Below are 14,353 nucleotides of genomic sequence, written 5' to 3'. Positions count from 1 at the left end.
TTTAACAGGCCAAATCCTTTAATGAAAAGGATCCAAGCATCATTCTCGTAACTTGGCTTTGCCTAAATATATTTCTATCAAATTCTGCTTGACTATTGCTACCTCGGGGTTTCAAGTCTTATTTTTATGACACGGAGACGTTCGTTATAATGGAAATAACACAAGTAGCATGGGCTTCCCGTCTTTCTCCCTCTAGGATTTCAACTTCTTCTCGAACACCGTCCTCCTCTTCTAGTAAATCCTACATTACAGAACAGGCTTAGGACGGAGGAGAAGAGAATTAATCGGAGCCATGGAAACGGCCGAGCGGAGGAAACGTGTGAGCTGGGAGGTGAGCAGAAGGGCAAGGTACCCTCCCCTGACGACGGCGCCAGGGCGCTCCGAGGATCACGTCACGCACCTCAGGTGACGTCACGACCGTGACACGCGGGTGACGCCGTTGCCGCGGCGACTTCTAGTCGTCTCCGCCCCCTGCCCCCGCCCCCCGCCTAGCGTCCTCCCCCCAATCCCCTCAGGCTCAGCCGCGCCGGGGGCAGCAGGCCGGTTTCCGAGGTGGCCCAGGCGTCCTCCCGCCGCAGGCGCCGCCCGGGCCGTCCCTCCCCGCCGCCCCCCGCCCTCCGCCTCCGCCTCCCCCCGCCCTCCGCCTCCCTTCCCCCTCCCCGCCCAGCAGCGGTCGCTCGGGCCAGGCTCTCGGTTATAAGATGGCGGCGCTGAGCGGCGGCGGCGGCGCGGAGCAGGGCCAGGCTCTGTTCAACGGGGACATGGAGCCCGAGGCCGGCGCCGCGGCCTCTTCGGCTGCGGACCCGGCCATTCCCGAGGAGGTGAGTGCCGGCGCGCCCTGCACCCCTCCCGTCTTGGGGCTCGGCTGGCTGATGTTTATTTTGGGGAGAGAGGTGGCGGTGGGGGCTCTGGTGCCCTCAGCCACCTTCCCTTCTGGGCGCTGCGGGCTGGGAGACGGGCATTCCCCTCCTGTGCCTCTCCGTCATGCAGCTCCTCGCTACGTAAACACACACAATGGCCCAGGGGGTTTTCCCTGGCCCGCACTTGGGGCTTGAGGGATTTGGGCAGCGGTGGTGGAGCAGGAGGCTATCAGTAGGGGGCGAGACTCAGGGGTGGTCCGAGAAGGTCACGGCTGGCTGAAGGTAGCCAGCCTCGCGTCTGCTGGATGTTTTCTTTATTTTGGGTGGGGGGCGGGGGAGGCTGGCGGCGGCATCTGGGTGGAAGATGTCGGTCAGTAGCCGGGGCCGGGACCCCAGCCCGAGTTAGCGTTGTATGTAATTATTACACGGTCACGGTGATGATGGGGCGATCGTTCCCTCTCTGCTCTCCCTGACTGCCTCTTTTCAGGCCGCTGCCCTCTCTTACACTTCTCTACTTGTTAGGGGAGATTGCTCTTCACCTGTTTTAACCAGCGGATGGTCTTTACTTTTTCAACCCTAAATGCTACTGTTTACGTTCTTTCTCCCATCCCGGTCTCAGGCCCCCGATTCCTAATGTTTGTCCGTATTCTGTCGCCGACCGGTAACCCCCATCCCAGTTCCATCTGCTGCCCCGCTCCTTTGCCAGTGGTCGGACCTGCCTGCCTTCTAACCTCAGCTTCTACTTAAGACCATTTTTGCACTTCTCTTATCTTAGTCCTGTTGAGGCCTTCTACTTCATTTCACCGCTCGCTAACGTTGTTATCGTCACAAATCCTTCTGAACGCTTTGGAGCTACTTACTTTCTGAATCGTGAAGCTGTCAAGATCCCGTCAGGTTTCACTTGCACTTCCATTGTGCATCCACACCTCTTTGTTTATCCCTACCTTTTTTTTTTTAAATAGGTGTGATTGATTTCTTTCCGTTGTCTTCCTTTTTGTCCCAGTTTTTTTCTTTTACTTTTTCGTCTTCAGTCCTTGCTTCTCTCAGCCATTATTTAGCCTCTTATCACCTTGTCAAATGACTTTATTTACATTTTGGTTTTTGTTACGTAAAATTTATTACACTTAGTGTTTGGTATTGTATTACAAAAAATAATACACTTCATTGTACTTTACAAATAATGAGATAATATATGGTATAATAACTGTGCTTTACAATTATTGATTAGATAACGTGACTTGCTCTGTTGACTTTGCTCAAAGTTCTTTCCTTTCTACTACAGTACTTACATTTTGTTTCCCAATTCTCATAACGTCTCGTTCTTCTGTCAATGCAATTCTCTTTTTCCTGCTTCATCAACTTTACTTTGGAAATTCATTAGATATGGTTGCTCTATTCAGTATCAGTTTGTTCACAATAATATTTGTTTTTCATTCTCTTATACCACTTCCATCTATGCCCAAGATGTGTTCTGTACCACATTTGATCTCATATAAATTTCTCATGTATACATACATATATATATATCTTTTATGAATATATATATATCTTTTACACCACTTTCCGCTTACTTTTCTGTTTGCATTTCTGCTCAGATCAGTTTCCTCTAATATCTGTTCATTTCCCCCAACTTCTTGGATTTTAAGGATAGCACTCTTTCCTTCTTCCATTTCCTAGTTTATTCTGTTTCCCTTGTCCCCAGTTGCCATTCATTCTGCCTTGTTTCCTGGCTTTTGGTACTTACTTGCTGAAGCTTCCTCTTGTCTTCCCCACACCTCCACATTCCTTCTTATTTATAAACAGCTTTGTTCCGTTGACATGGAAATTTATTTTTAGGATACATTGTTTTTAATGGATAAATACTAGGGGTCCCATCTGCTGTCTATTTTTTCCATGAATCGGATATGCCTTTGTCTTACTCTGCACAGGTGCCTCTAGGCTTGCTTTACTCTGTAGTGCATGTGTGGTTTTATTGAATTGTATCTAGAAGAATGGGTGAATTAATGGGCATGGGTTATGAAATCGTAATTCTCTGATTATAACATTGTCTTCGTTGAGAACTTTGTTTCAGAGTTATTAGAACAGTTTGTAATGATATAGAAAAGCCTTTTGTTAAGTACAATGTCTGCTATCTTATTTGAAAGGGCTGGATTATATGAACTCTACTCTCTGAAGATTCTGATTCAGTAGGTGAGAGCTAGGGCCATGAGTTTCTGTTATTTGGCACACTTCCTGGGCAGTTATCATGTATCAATACTTGAGAACCTCGAGGCTAGATGAATTTAAAGCTCAAGTTTAAATTGGCAATAACTGGAAAGCATATTAGTATCTCTTGAAACCATAAGGATACTCAACTAATTTTAATTACTTTGAAGTGTTTCCCACTGCCTCCTCCACCCAGGCTTTAATGGTTAATGATGAATAGTAGTTTTTCCTCCATATTTTCTTACAGGAACTTATAATAAATGTATTTGACTGGGGGAAGGGGGAGTAAAGGGTTAAAAATGAATCTCCTGGGCTTCCCTGGTGGCGCAGTGGTTGGGAGTCCGCCTGCCGATGCAGGGGACGCGGGTTCGTGCCCCGGTCCGGGAGGATCCCACATGCCGCGGAGCGGCTGGGCCCGTGGGCCATGGCCGCTGGGCCTGCGCGTCCGCTCCGCGACGGGAGAGGCCGCAACGGTGAGAGGCCCGCGTACCGCAAAAAAAAAAAAAAAAAAAAAAAAAAAGAATCTCTTTCTAATATAGATATCAGTGTTATGGATGGTAGAATAAAGTACTCCAAGAAATAATTTTAAGTTTGAAGTTGGTATTTGTTTATCCACTGGAAACTGAAATGTACTGTGGTCTTTTAATTGAACTGTCTTCTGTGCGCTTAAAGAGATATAATTGTCAAGTGCATGGAAAGAAATGAAAAAAATGTGTCTAAAGAATTACCTTACTTGACAGTAAAATACAGGTTTTAAAAAGTTTCTCAGAGTAAAAGCACATTTATTATTGAAAAATTAGAAAAATGTAAGTACAAAAAGTTTTAGAAAATTATCTGTAATCTTGCCACTAAGACATAATTACTATAAACATTTTAGCGTATGTCCATATACTCCTTTTTTATGCTTGGGTAATGTATGTGGTTTTGTAATATTTTTAAACTTAGCAAGGTAGTAAAACATTTTACTTATACACTGTGATTTTTTTTGTTTTGGTTTGGTTTGTTGTTGTTGTTTTTGCGGTACGCGGGCCTCTCACTGTTGTGGCCTCTCCCGTTGCGGAGCACAGGCTCCGGACGCACAGGCTCAGCGGCCACGGCTCACAGGCCCCGCCGCTCCGCGGCATGCGGGATCCTCCCGGACCGGGGCACGAACCCGCGTCCCCTGCATCGGCAGGCAGACTCTCAACCCCTGCGCCACCAGGGAAGCCCTACACTGTGATTTTAACAATTTTTTTATATTAGGTTGTTTCTGATTTTTTTTATTCTTTTTTTTTTTTTTTTTTTTTTTTGCTGTACGCGGGCCTCTCACTGCTGTGGCCTCTCCCGTTGCGGAGCACAGGCTCCGGACACACAGGCTCCGCGGCCATGGCTCGCGGGCCCAGCCGCTCCGCGGCACGTGGGATCCTCCGGGATCGGGGCACGAACCCGTGTCCCCTGCATCGGCAGGCGGACTCTCAACCACTGCGCCACCAGGGAAGCCCATGATTTTTTTTTATTCTTGTTATCAAACATCTTGAACACAGAATGTAGATTTAGTTTTTAAAATTACGTTGGTAAGTGAACAAATTTCAAGTCCTGTATTTGTAAGTATTACTTTGTAGATGCTCAAAATAGAATATTCTGGTAAATGACAGGAGCTTATTAAATATTTATCAAATAAATGTGCTTATACTTTTGGCATTAAACGTTTACTTCTGACCATTTGTATTTCCCTGATGTTACTTTCTTTCTGTGACAATATGGTATAATAAGGGACAATGTGACTATATGATATAAAAATACATTTATTTAAAAAAATGTGTTATGCCAGGGTGTGATGTTTATTAACTGTTCTTCTTTTATTTTTGTAGAAGGGTGCCTCTTAAAATTGCATTACAATTAAAATTGTATTGTTTTCAAGATCTCTTATCACCAATCTTAGTTAAGCTGTATAATTATAATAATGCATCGACTAAGTAGTATTCTGGGATGGAATATCCTTTATAATGAGGTCCACTGTATTAAAACACATCTTTATGAATCATGCCAAACCAGGTTGGAGTACATCATACTTTTAAAAAGTGGTAGGCCCACTAAACTTTGTGTTTCTGTAGTTCTGGCTATTGCTGTTAATACTTGTTAAGATACATTCAAAGGTGGACAAAACATGCCTGTTAGGTAAAACCATAAAATAACTGTGTGTCTTTGGTGTTTCTAGCGTTCCCTTTCTGTAGTCTTTCTCTCTTATCATTTAATAAACTCCCTCCTTTAGGCATCTGCTCACCTCTTCCTTTATTTAGAAATTTTTCTGATATCAGTCACATATATATGCTGACTATTAAAGGAATTGATTGTCAGTAAACGGATTAAGAAAGGAATGTTGGAACTGAGTACTTGAATCCTTGAATGTAGTAGAACCTGAAAGCAAACTTGATTGAATTGTATTTAGATAATAGGCCAGAAAAATTATATTAAGATAACAGGCTAGAGAAGTCTGATTTATCTTGATTCCCTGTCTTTGGCTTTGCTGTTTAGGAAGCTGATCAGGTCTTAACAACTGGAAACCTATGTTCTGTGAGTGGTAGGGAAGAAAGGGAGGGAGCAGGCTACATTGCTTTGTTAGCATTTTCTAAGACTTGATGCTTACCTTGGTAAAGAATGCGACAGCTCTTAAGTGTTCTTCGTGTTTCTCCAGCCATAAAGCTGTTTTTCTCCTTTAGAAATGCAAAAGTGCATTTTTAAAATTTGACATCTTGATATTAATTTAGCTGAGCACTTAGTGGACATTTTGTGTCATAATCCTCTTTTATGAAATTCAGTATGTTCCTATGCTTCCTATATTTCTGCCTCAAATTATCTTTGAAATAAGCCTTTATAGTCAGTGGCTCTTACTGGACTTTGTCTTCCTCAAATGTTGAATTGTTTTAAGTCCTTTACTCATTCTCCTTGTCCAGTTCATCTACATTGGTTATTCTGTAAAGTCAGGATCAGAAGTAGTTATACAACTTCTGAATTCAAAATAGATGAGCCTGTTTAGGAGCTTTTCTGTTTCGTAAGCAGTGCTTTCATAGTCATAGTGTTGTTGATACTTAATATAAGAACCAAAAATTTAGCTTCATTTCTTCCATTCCTTCCTTAAATATTTGGTGGAGAGACGTTGACATGTTCTGGGAGGTAGTATTTATTTTTCAGCTTTCTTTTGTCTACCAATCCAATTTACTGTTATGCATAATTAGCAGGGTAGTCAGAAGAAACTCTTTAATACAGCCTCCACCCTAACAGTAAGCAGTTATTTTTTTTTCCCCTTTACCCTCTGAGATTATTTTGGTTTCCATGTTTTCTCTTGGTCTTAAAAAACTATTATTCTTGTTCCTTCCCATTCAGGACTATGCTTATAGAGGGAAAGTGATGGTCAATAACATTACATTTCTTTCTGGGTCCTGGGAATGCCCTTGGTAAAGAATATAAAAATTGCTCTGAACTCAATTAACTTTATATCTTCTGGAAGCTCTGTAACATCAAATGAAACATCATTTTCATTCTTGTAATGTAGCTGCAGTTATTGACAGCACTGGGAACAAATGTACTGTAGGGCGGTGGTTTTCCAATTATTATAGAGCTTTAGCACTGTTTTTAAAAAACACATTAGCACTGTAAGAAATACAGATTTTGCGTTGCTCTAATACCTATATACATGAAGCAGTTTTTGTCTGTTTTGTACATTTTTTTAATCCTCATCTGGCACATGCATACTCAGATAGTTAGTGAAAGAGTTAATGTGTACAAAACAGAGAATATAGCCAATATTTTATAGTAACTTTATTTATTTATTTTAATTTTTTTATTTTTGGCTGTGTTGGTTCTTCATTGCTGCGCGCGGGCTCTTTCTAGGTGCGGTGAGCGGGGGCTACTCTTCGTTGCGGTGCGCGGGCTTCTCATTGCCGTGGCTTCTCTTGTTGCGGAGCACGGGCTCTAGGCACACGGGCTTCAGTAGTTGTGTCTCACGGGCTCTAGAGCACAGGCTCAGTAGTTGTGGCGCACGGGCTTAATTGCTCCGCGGCATGTGGGATCTTCCCGGACCAGGGCTCGAACCCGTGTGCCCTGCATAGGCAGGCAGATTCTTAACCACTGCGCCACCAGGGAAGCCCTATAGTAACTTTAAATGGAGTATAATCTGTAAAATTTTTCCATCACTATGTTGTACACCTGAAACTATAATATTGTAAATCAACTACACCTTAGTTAAAAAAATTTTTTTTTAAATAATTAGTGAATGAAACCCTATTAGGTATGGTGCACTCTGATTTTTCTATACCATTAAGTTATCTTTTTTTAAAAGCTACTCATAAAATCAATTTATTAAATTGACAACCACCTAGTTGCAACAGACAGTTGGAAAAACAGTTTTGAGGCTATCAAGGACTTTCTTCAGACGTTACCTCAAGGCTCTCTTTAGTCCCACTACACCTTAACTATTGAAGTTCTTCATTTATCTGCATTACATGTTGGTTTCCTTGGGGGAAAAAAAAGGCTTAATGGCTGTAAATATTTTAGAGCTACTGTGTGTGGAAGGGAGATTTGTGCTGACATGAATCTTCCTACGTGTAATAATCTGTGTAGAAAATTTCAACAACTTGTGTTTAAGGCAGTGGTCAGCAGACTTGTGTAAATGGTCAAGTGGTAAATATTTTAGTTATTGTGGGTCTAAGTGCTCTGTCTCTGTCACAAGGAGTGAACAGACTCAAAAACGGTATTGCAGCGTAAAAGCAGCTAATAGACAATATGTAAATGAATGAGTGTGACTGTGTTCCAATGAAACTTATTTATGGACACTGAAATTTGAATGTGTCATGAAATATTCTCTTTTTTTTTCATTTAAAGATGTAAAAACCATTCTTAGTTTGTGAGCTGTACAAAAAACAGGTGGTGGGCCAGATTTAGTTCATGGGCCAAAGTTTTCAGACTCCTGGTCTAGGGGAGACTAAGTATATCATATTTGAGGTTCTGAAATTAAGGTGTGGGTTAGAGTTCTATAGAAAGTTCATAACTGCTTTTAAAAATCGGGTTTATTGGGATATAATTTACACATACTATAATGTACCATTTTAAACACACAGTTTGATGAGTTTTGACAAATGTATATAGTCATGTAACTACTGCCACAGTCAAGAGATAGAACTTTTGATGGAAAAGTTCCCCAGTTCCTCTTTGCATTCATTTTCCTCCCCACCCCACCTCCAGCCCCTGGCAAACACTGGTCTGATCTCTAGCTTTGCCTTTTCCAGAAAGTCATATACATGAAAACATACAGTATGTGGTCTTACGTATTTGGCTTCTTTCATTTAGTTTGATATTTTTGAGGTTCACCCGTGTTGTTGCATGTATCAGTAATTAGTTTCTGTTTATTGCTGAGTAGTATCGTGTGGATGTAGCATGACTTATTTCTACATTTACCAGTTGATGAGTAGTAGGGTTCTTTCTAGTTTTCAGCAGTTATTAAGGTTGCTATAAGTGTTTGGGTTCGGGTTTTGTGTGGACACTCATTTTTATTTCTCTTGAGTAAGGACCTAGAGCTTGGACTAGTGGGTCGTATGGTAAGTATATATTGATATTTAACTTTATAAGAAAGTGCCAAACTTTTCTAAAGCAATAGAAACCATTTTGCGTTGCCACCCACAATGAATGAGAGTTCCAAACTCTCTCCTTGTCATGTCAGTCTTGTTAGTTTTAGCCATTCTAGTATGTATGCAGTATTGTGGTTTTAATTTGCGTTTTCCTAATGACTAATGATGTTGGACATCTGTATATATGCTTATTTACTACCCATATATTTTCTTTGGTGCAGTATCCATTCACATCTTTTTATTCAGTATTTACCTTCTTATTATGGAGTTGTAAGAGTACTATATACATATTCTAGATACAAGTTCTTTGTATCAGATATGTGTTTTGCACATGCCTCCCAGTCTATGGCTTGTCTTTTCATTTTCCTAAGTGTCCTTTGAAGAGTAGAAGTTTTATTTTTGATGAAATCCAATTTATCAATTTTTTTTTTTTAGGTTTCATGCTTTTCGTGTCTTACCCAGTGTATCTTTGCCTAACTTAAGGTCATAAAATTTTCACCCATGTTTTCTTCTAGAAGTTTTACAGTTTTAGCTTTTACATTTAGGTCTATCATCCATTTGGAGTTATTTTTTATATGTATTGTGAGATAGGGTTAAGGTTTGTTCATTCTTTTTCATATGGATGTCCAGTTTCACCTTTCTTGAAGAGACTAACCTTTTTCTGTTGAATTACCTTGGCACTTTTATTGAAATCAGTTGATGATGTTTGTGAGTTTTATACTCTGTTTTATTGACGTATATGTCTCTTCTTTGGCTGGTACCACACTATCTTGATTGCTTTATAGTTCAGTCTTTTTAAAAAAAATATTTGTTTATTTATTTATTTGGTTGTGCCGTGTCTTAGTTGCGGCAGGTGGACTCCTTAGTTGCAGCTCACTGGCTCCTTAGTTGTGGCACGTGGGGTCCTTAGTGGTGGCATGCGAACCCTTAGTTGCAGCATGCATGTGGGATCTAGTTCCCTCACCAGGGATCGAACCCGGGACCCTTGCATTGGGAGCTCGGAGTCTTATCCACTGTGCCACCAGGGAAGTCCCTATAGTTCAGTCTTAAAATTAGGTAGATCCAGTTCATAGGATTTTTAGAACTTTAAAATTTGATTTTAAAATTTTTTTGTGCTATTGTCTTTTGAAAGGACAGGGTTCATAATTTGCTTCCAGTTCTCAAAGTTGTCTTCTACTCAAAAAAAGCTTAAGACTTACCATGGTATATAGTTAACACACCCCTATCTTGAATCATTTGATGGAGAGGTTGTGAAAAGTGGCAGGTAAAGAAACATGTTTCATCCAAAATTAATTTTTTTATAAGAATTGAAGGCGATACCTAATAGGTGGCACCAAAAAGTCAATGTCTTTTTTTTCCACCATATTTCAAAAATGTTAACTGTAATCAAGATACGTTTAGGTGAAAGTGAATATGCTAAGATGTTTATTCACCAAAAAAGTCATAGAAAATGTCAATCAAGTGGTGGGGGATACTAGTTTATAATACTAGCTGTGTCATTTTCCATCTTCAGCGTGCGTTTTTCCATTTGAAACCTATGTCATGTTCTGTGATGTTCCAGAATTAACACCTTTATTACTCTTAGAGGCATCATTAAATTGTTGTTACTAAGGATAAGCATATGATGGTTGTTGGTCATATTTCTGCCTTTTTCATTTGGACCGATAGGACCCTTTACCTTGTTTTAAATTACAGTGGTAGTAGCTTTTCACTGCTTAGCCTGGAGGGCTTCCCTACCATATAAAATGATATTTCTAGTTATGATTTTTGCTTAAGAATTATGAACATGTTTCCTGATTTTTTTGTTTTTTAAGTTTCATTATGAAGAAAGAAAGACTTAAGTCTTAAAAATGAGCATAAGTATCTGACAAGTACAGGGTCATGTGACAGTTGGGAAGGTAGATACTGTTCAGCCTTTCGTTCATGTTGTAAGTAGTAGTAGTCTAATTGTATTTGGCTACCTTGCAAAGTTGGAAATGGCACTTACAGGGAGAGAGAACCATAACATTTTGGAGACTATTTTCAACTGTTCTTCCAAAATTAGTGTGTTTAAAAAAAAGTATGCATCTCCTTATTGTAAAAGATGCCTTGTGTTTTTTTTTTTTTTTTTCCTTTTTTCTTTGCGGTACGCGGGCCTCTCACTGTTGTGGCCTCTCTCGTTGTGGAGCACAGGCTCCGGACGCGCAGGCTCATGGCTCACGGGCCCAGCTGCTCCGCGGCACGCGGGGTCCTCCTGGACCGGGGCACAACCCGTGTCCCCTGCATCGGCAGGCAGACTCCCAACCACTGCGCCACCAGGGAAGCCTGATGCCTTGTGTTTAAATTAAGAAATACTCTACTCTTCTTTTACGTTTTTTCTTTCACTAAATATATAACCTTTAAGTTAATAACACCAGAAAAATTTGACTTTTTATTTCCAGAACAGCTTAAATTAAATAAAAATTTAGGATGCTTTGAATTAGTCACTTACCTTTAAACAGGTAAGGTTTTTTTTTTTTTTTTTTTTTGCTGTACGCGGGCCTCTCACTGTTGTGGCCTCTCCCGTTGCGGAGCACAGGCTCCGGACGCGCAGGCTCCGCGGCCATGGCTCATGGGCCCAGCCGCTCCGCGGCATGTGGGATCTTCCTGGACCGGGGCACGAACCCATGTCCCCTGCATCGGCAGGCGGACTCTCAACCACTGCGCCACCAGGGAAGCCCATAGGTAAGTATTTTGAAACACTTTAAAATACTGCTTGGGGTTGTTCCTCCATTGACCTAGGATTTTTAAACTGTATTTACTACATTACAGAACTTATTTTGCAAAGTAAATTTCTTTTTTAAAAAAATTAATTAATTTTTGGCAGCATTGGGTCTTTGTTGCTGCGCGCGGGCTTTCTCTAGTTGCGGTGAGCGGGGGCTACACTTCGTTGCGGTGCGTGGGCTTCTCATTGCGGTGGCTTCTTCTCTTATTGCGGAGCACGGGCTCTAGTCACGCGGGCTTCAGTAGTTGTGGCTTGCGGGCTCTAGAGCGCAGGCTCGTAGTTGTGGCGCCCAGGCTTAGTTGCTCCGCGGAATGTAGCATCTTCCCAGACCAGGGCTCGAACCTGTGTTCTCTACATTGGCAGGCAGAGTCTTAACCACTGTGCCACCAGGGAAGCCCACAAAGTAAATTTCTGTTTGAGTTTATAGAGGTGCTCTATTAAAGAGGATTACTAGGCCCAGCAGTAACATTGTAAATAGTTATTAGAACCTCTGTTTTTTGTTTGTTCGTTTTGTTTTGTCACCTTGGATCTAATCCCATTTCGTCTGTTTTAAAGTTTATACTCTCTACTTAGAAATCTGTCTGTAGCATAGAGGGAAAAAACTCCAACAGTTACTAATTTGAGAGTTTTATTTTTAAAGTGTTCTTATTAGCATAATTTCTGGTAATGTTGTATGAAGGTAATTTAATTCCCATTTATTATTTTTTAAAAATCCTATCTTTTCTATGAATCCCAGACAATTATTGCTTTTGTAACTTTTTTTTTTGCTATAAAAAGTTAAAGAACTATTGTGAATTATTCCTAAATAACTCAGAATTCATTTTTTACACATTATATTACTATATTTCCATGGGAATGGTGTCAGAGAACTTCAGATAGTAAAGACATTATGATTCAGTATAGTCCTTACGTTCCTGTTTTACAACCACTGAAAATGTTCATTTCATCTTAGTTTTTACATGCTTCTAAGATTTGAAATATTCTACCCATATATTCTTCCTGCACATGTCTTCTCATGTTAATAATAAATTACACAATCTTAAGTCTCATTATACAAGAATTTAGTTCATTGTAACTTCTGATAACTCTATTGCAGATGATTTTCTACTACTGAGTTTGGCACTTTTTAAGTTTCTATATGAATTTATGAATCAAACTTTTGGTTATTGGTTATCATGGATGGCTATTTGAGAGAAAAGTTTAATTATAAAGTCATAACTATTCTATGTCATAGCCATTCATATGCTGCTTGCTTTTCACTGGCAACTCTTGATCCTTCTCCTCCTGCTGCTAGGTTAAGTAAGATTAAGAATTTATCACTCTAATTAAGGTATTGGTGGTATTGATGCTTTACACAAGAAGATGCTGAGAGAGATATTCGATTGAGTGATAGTAAGAGAGAAGAGGAGGGGAAATGAAGATAGTGAAGACTTTTCCTATAAAGGGAAAAGAGAAATGGGGCCATAGGTAGTGAAGGAGATGGGGTCAAGGAATTTTTTTTTGATGAAAAAAATAAGGGCATATATTGTAAGAATGAACCATTAGGGAGTAAAAATGTGATTTCAGGAGAGAGAGAGAAGAATTGCTGGAGCAATGTCTGAAGAGGCAAAAGGGAGAGGGATTTGGTGTACAAGTGGAAGGGTTGGCTCTCAGTAGGAGCATAGACACTTTATCTTTGATAATAAGTGGTAAGGCAGAATATGTAGAATAGTGATGCTGATAGGTAGATAGATGTGATGCTGGGAATCTGTACATGTTCTCTTCCAGTTGCTTCATTTTTTTTTTGGTGAAGTAAGACTCAAGGTTATCAGTGAAGAGTAAGTCTTGGGGATGTGGTGTTGTAAGGAGGAAGATGAAGGTGTTAAAAGTTGTTAGGGAGCATGTGAGAGTGAATGGACTAGGAACAAATAGTGAAATTGATAGGCAATATTAGGTTATGTTACTTAATATTTACTTGCTGATGTCCAGACAGCATTGTGGGCCTCCTAACTTGTCCTCAGGTCAAAGTTCATTGTAACTTGCCAAAGCAATTTAATAATTGATATGAGTCATTCTCATTTTGACTCACAAACATAGAAGCATTGGGAAATAGAACATGAATTATTACTTCTTCATGAAGTATCTGCCATTATCCTGCTATGAATGTAAGCTAAATTTGGAGAGGTCTGGTTGCTAATTTTCTCTTTAAAAATAATTCTTTCTTTCTTGAAATTTTTTTGAATATTTATTGTTTTGTCTATATAGAATAGCATCCCCACCATTGTAGTCTAATTTTTACACTGTATAGTGAAGCAATTGCTATCCTGTTATTTTCTTTTAAAAACTCTCCAAATTTGACCTGTCTTTGCTCATGCTTTTCCTGCTTCCTGAAATATAGATTCCTTCCTCGTACCCATCCCCCAAACCTTTCAGACTTAGTTCACTTATTGTAGGAAGCCTTCCTTAACCTCTTTCCAAGGCCTAGTTAGGTGCTTCTACTTTGTGCTTTTATAGCATCCTGAGGTATACCCATATCATTTTACTTTCTACATTGTATTATAGGTTTTTTGTTGGTATCTGTCTACTCCCTCTAGACCAGCACTGTTCAGTCAAAATATCTGTCATCATGGAAATGTTCCCTGCTGTCCAGTATGTCCACATGTGGTTCTTGTGTACTCAAAATGTGTATAGTAGGACTGAGGAACTGGCTTTTAAATTTTATTTGATTTAAATTAATTTAAATTTAGTCACACTTAGCTAGTTGGCTACCTTGATCAGTACAGTTCTAGACCTTTTAAAAGTCAAGGCTTACTTATTTACAAAACAGAAACAGAGTCACAGACATAGAAAACAAATTTATGGTCACCAAAGGGGAAAAGAGAGGGGGAGGGAGGGATAAATTAGGAGTTTGGGATTAACAGATACACACTACTGTATATAAAATAGATAAACAACAAGGACCT

At 40.1% G+C, this 14,353-nt stretch overlaps 1 protein-coding gene across 3 annotated transcripts in view; it reads left to right on the top strand.

Moving 5' to 3' along the window:
• Nucleotides 1–519: 519 nt before the first annotated feature.
• BRAF (B-Raf proto-oncogene, serine/threonine kinase) overlaps nt 520–14,353 on the top strand; it is a 155,269-nt gene continuing 141,435 nt past the window's right edge. For all 3 annotated transcript variants that reach the window (XM_060107620.1, XM_060107622.1, XM_060107621.1), the window contains exon 1: nt 520–821. In XM_060107620.1, coding sequence (XP_059963603.1) covers nt 702–821 — 120 coding nt within the window. In that variant the 5' untranslated portion in view covers nt 520–701. The remainder of the gene's footprint in view (nt 822–14,353) is intronic.

This window comes from Mesoplodon densirostris, chromosome 9, assembly GCF_025265405.1.
Source record: "Mesoplodon densirostris isolate mMesDen1 chromosome 9, mMesDen1 primary haplotype, whole genome shotgun sequence".
In the NCBI taxonomy this organism is placed as follows: Eukaryota; Metazoa; Chordata; class Mammalia; order Artiodactyla; family Ziphiidae; genus Mesoplodon; species Mesoplodon densirostris.
This window is presented reverse-complemented; position numbering and strand designations above follow the sequence as displayed.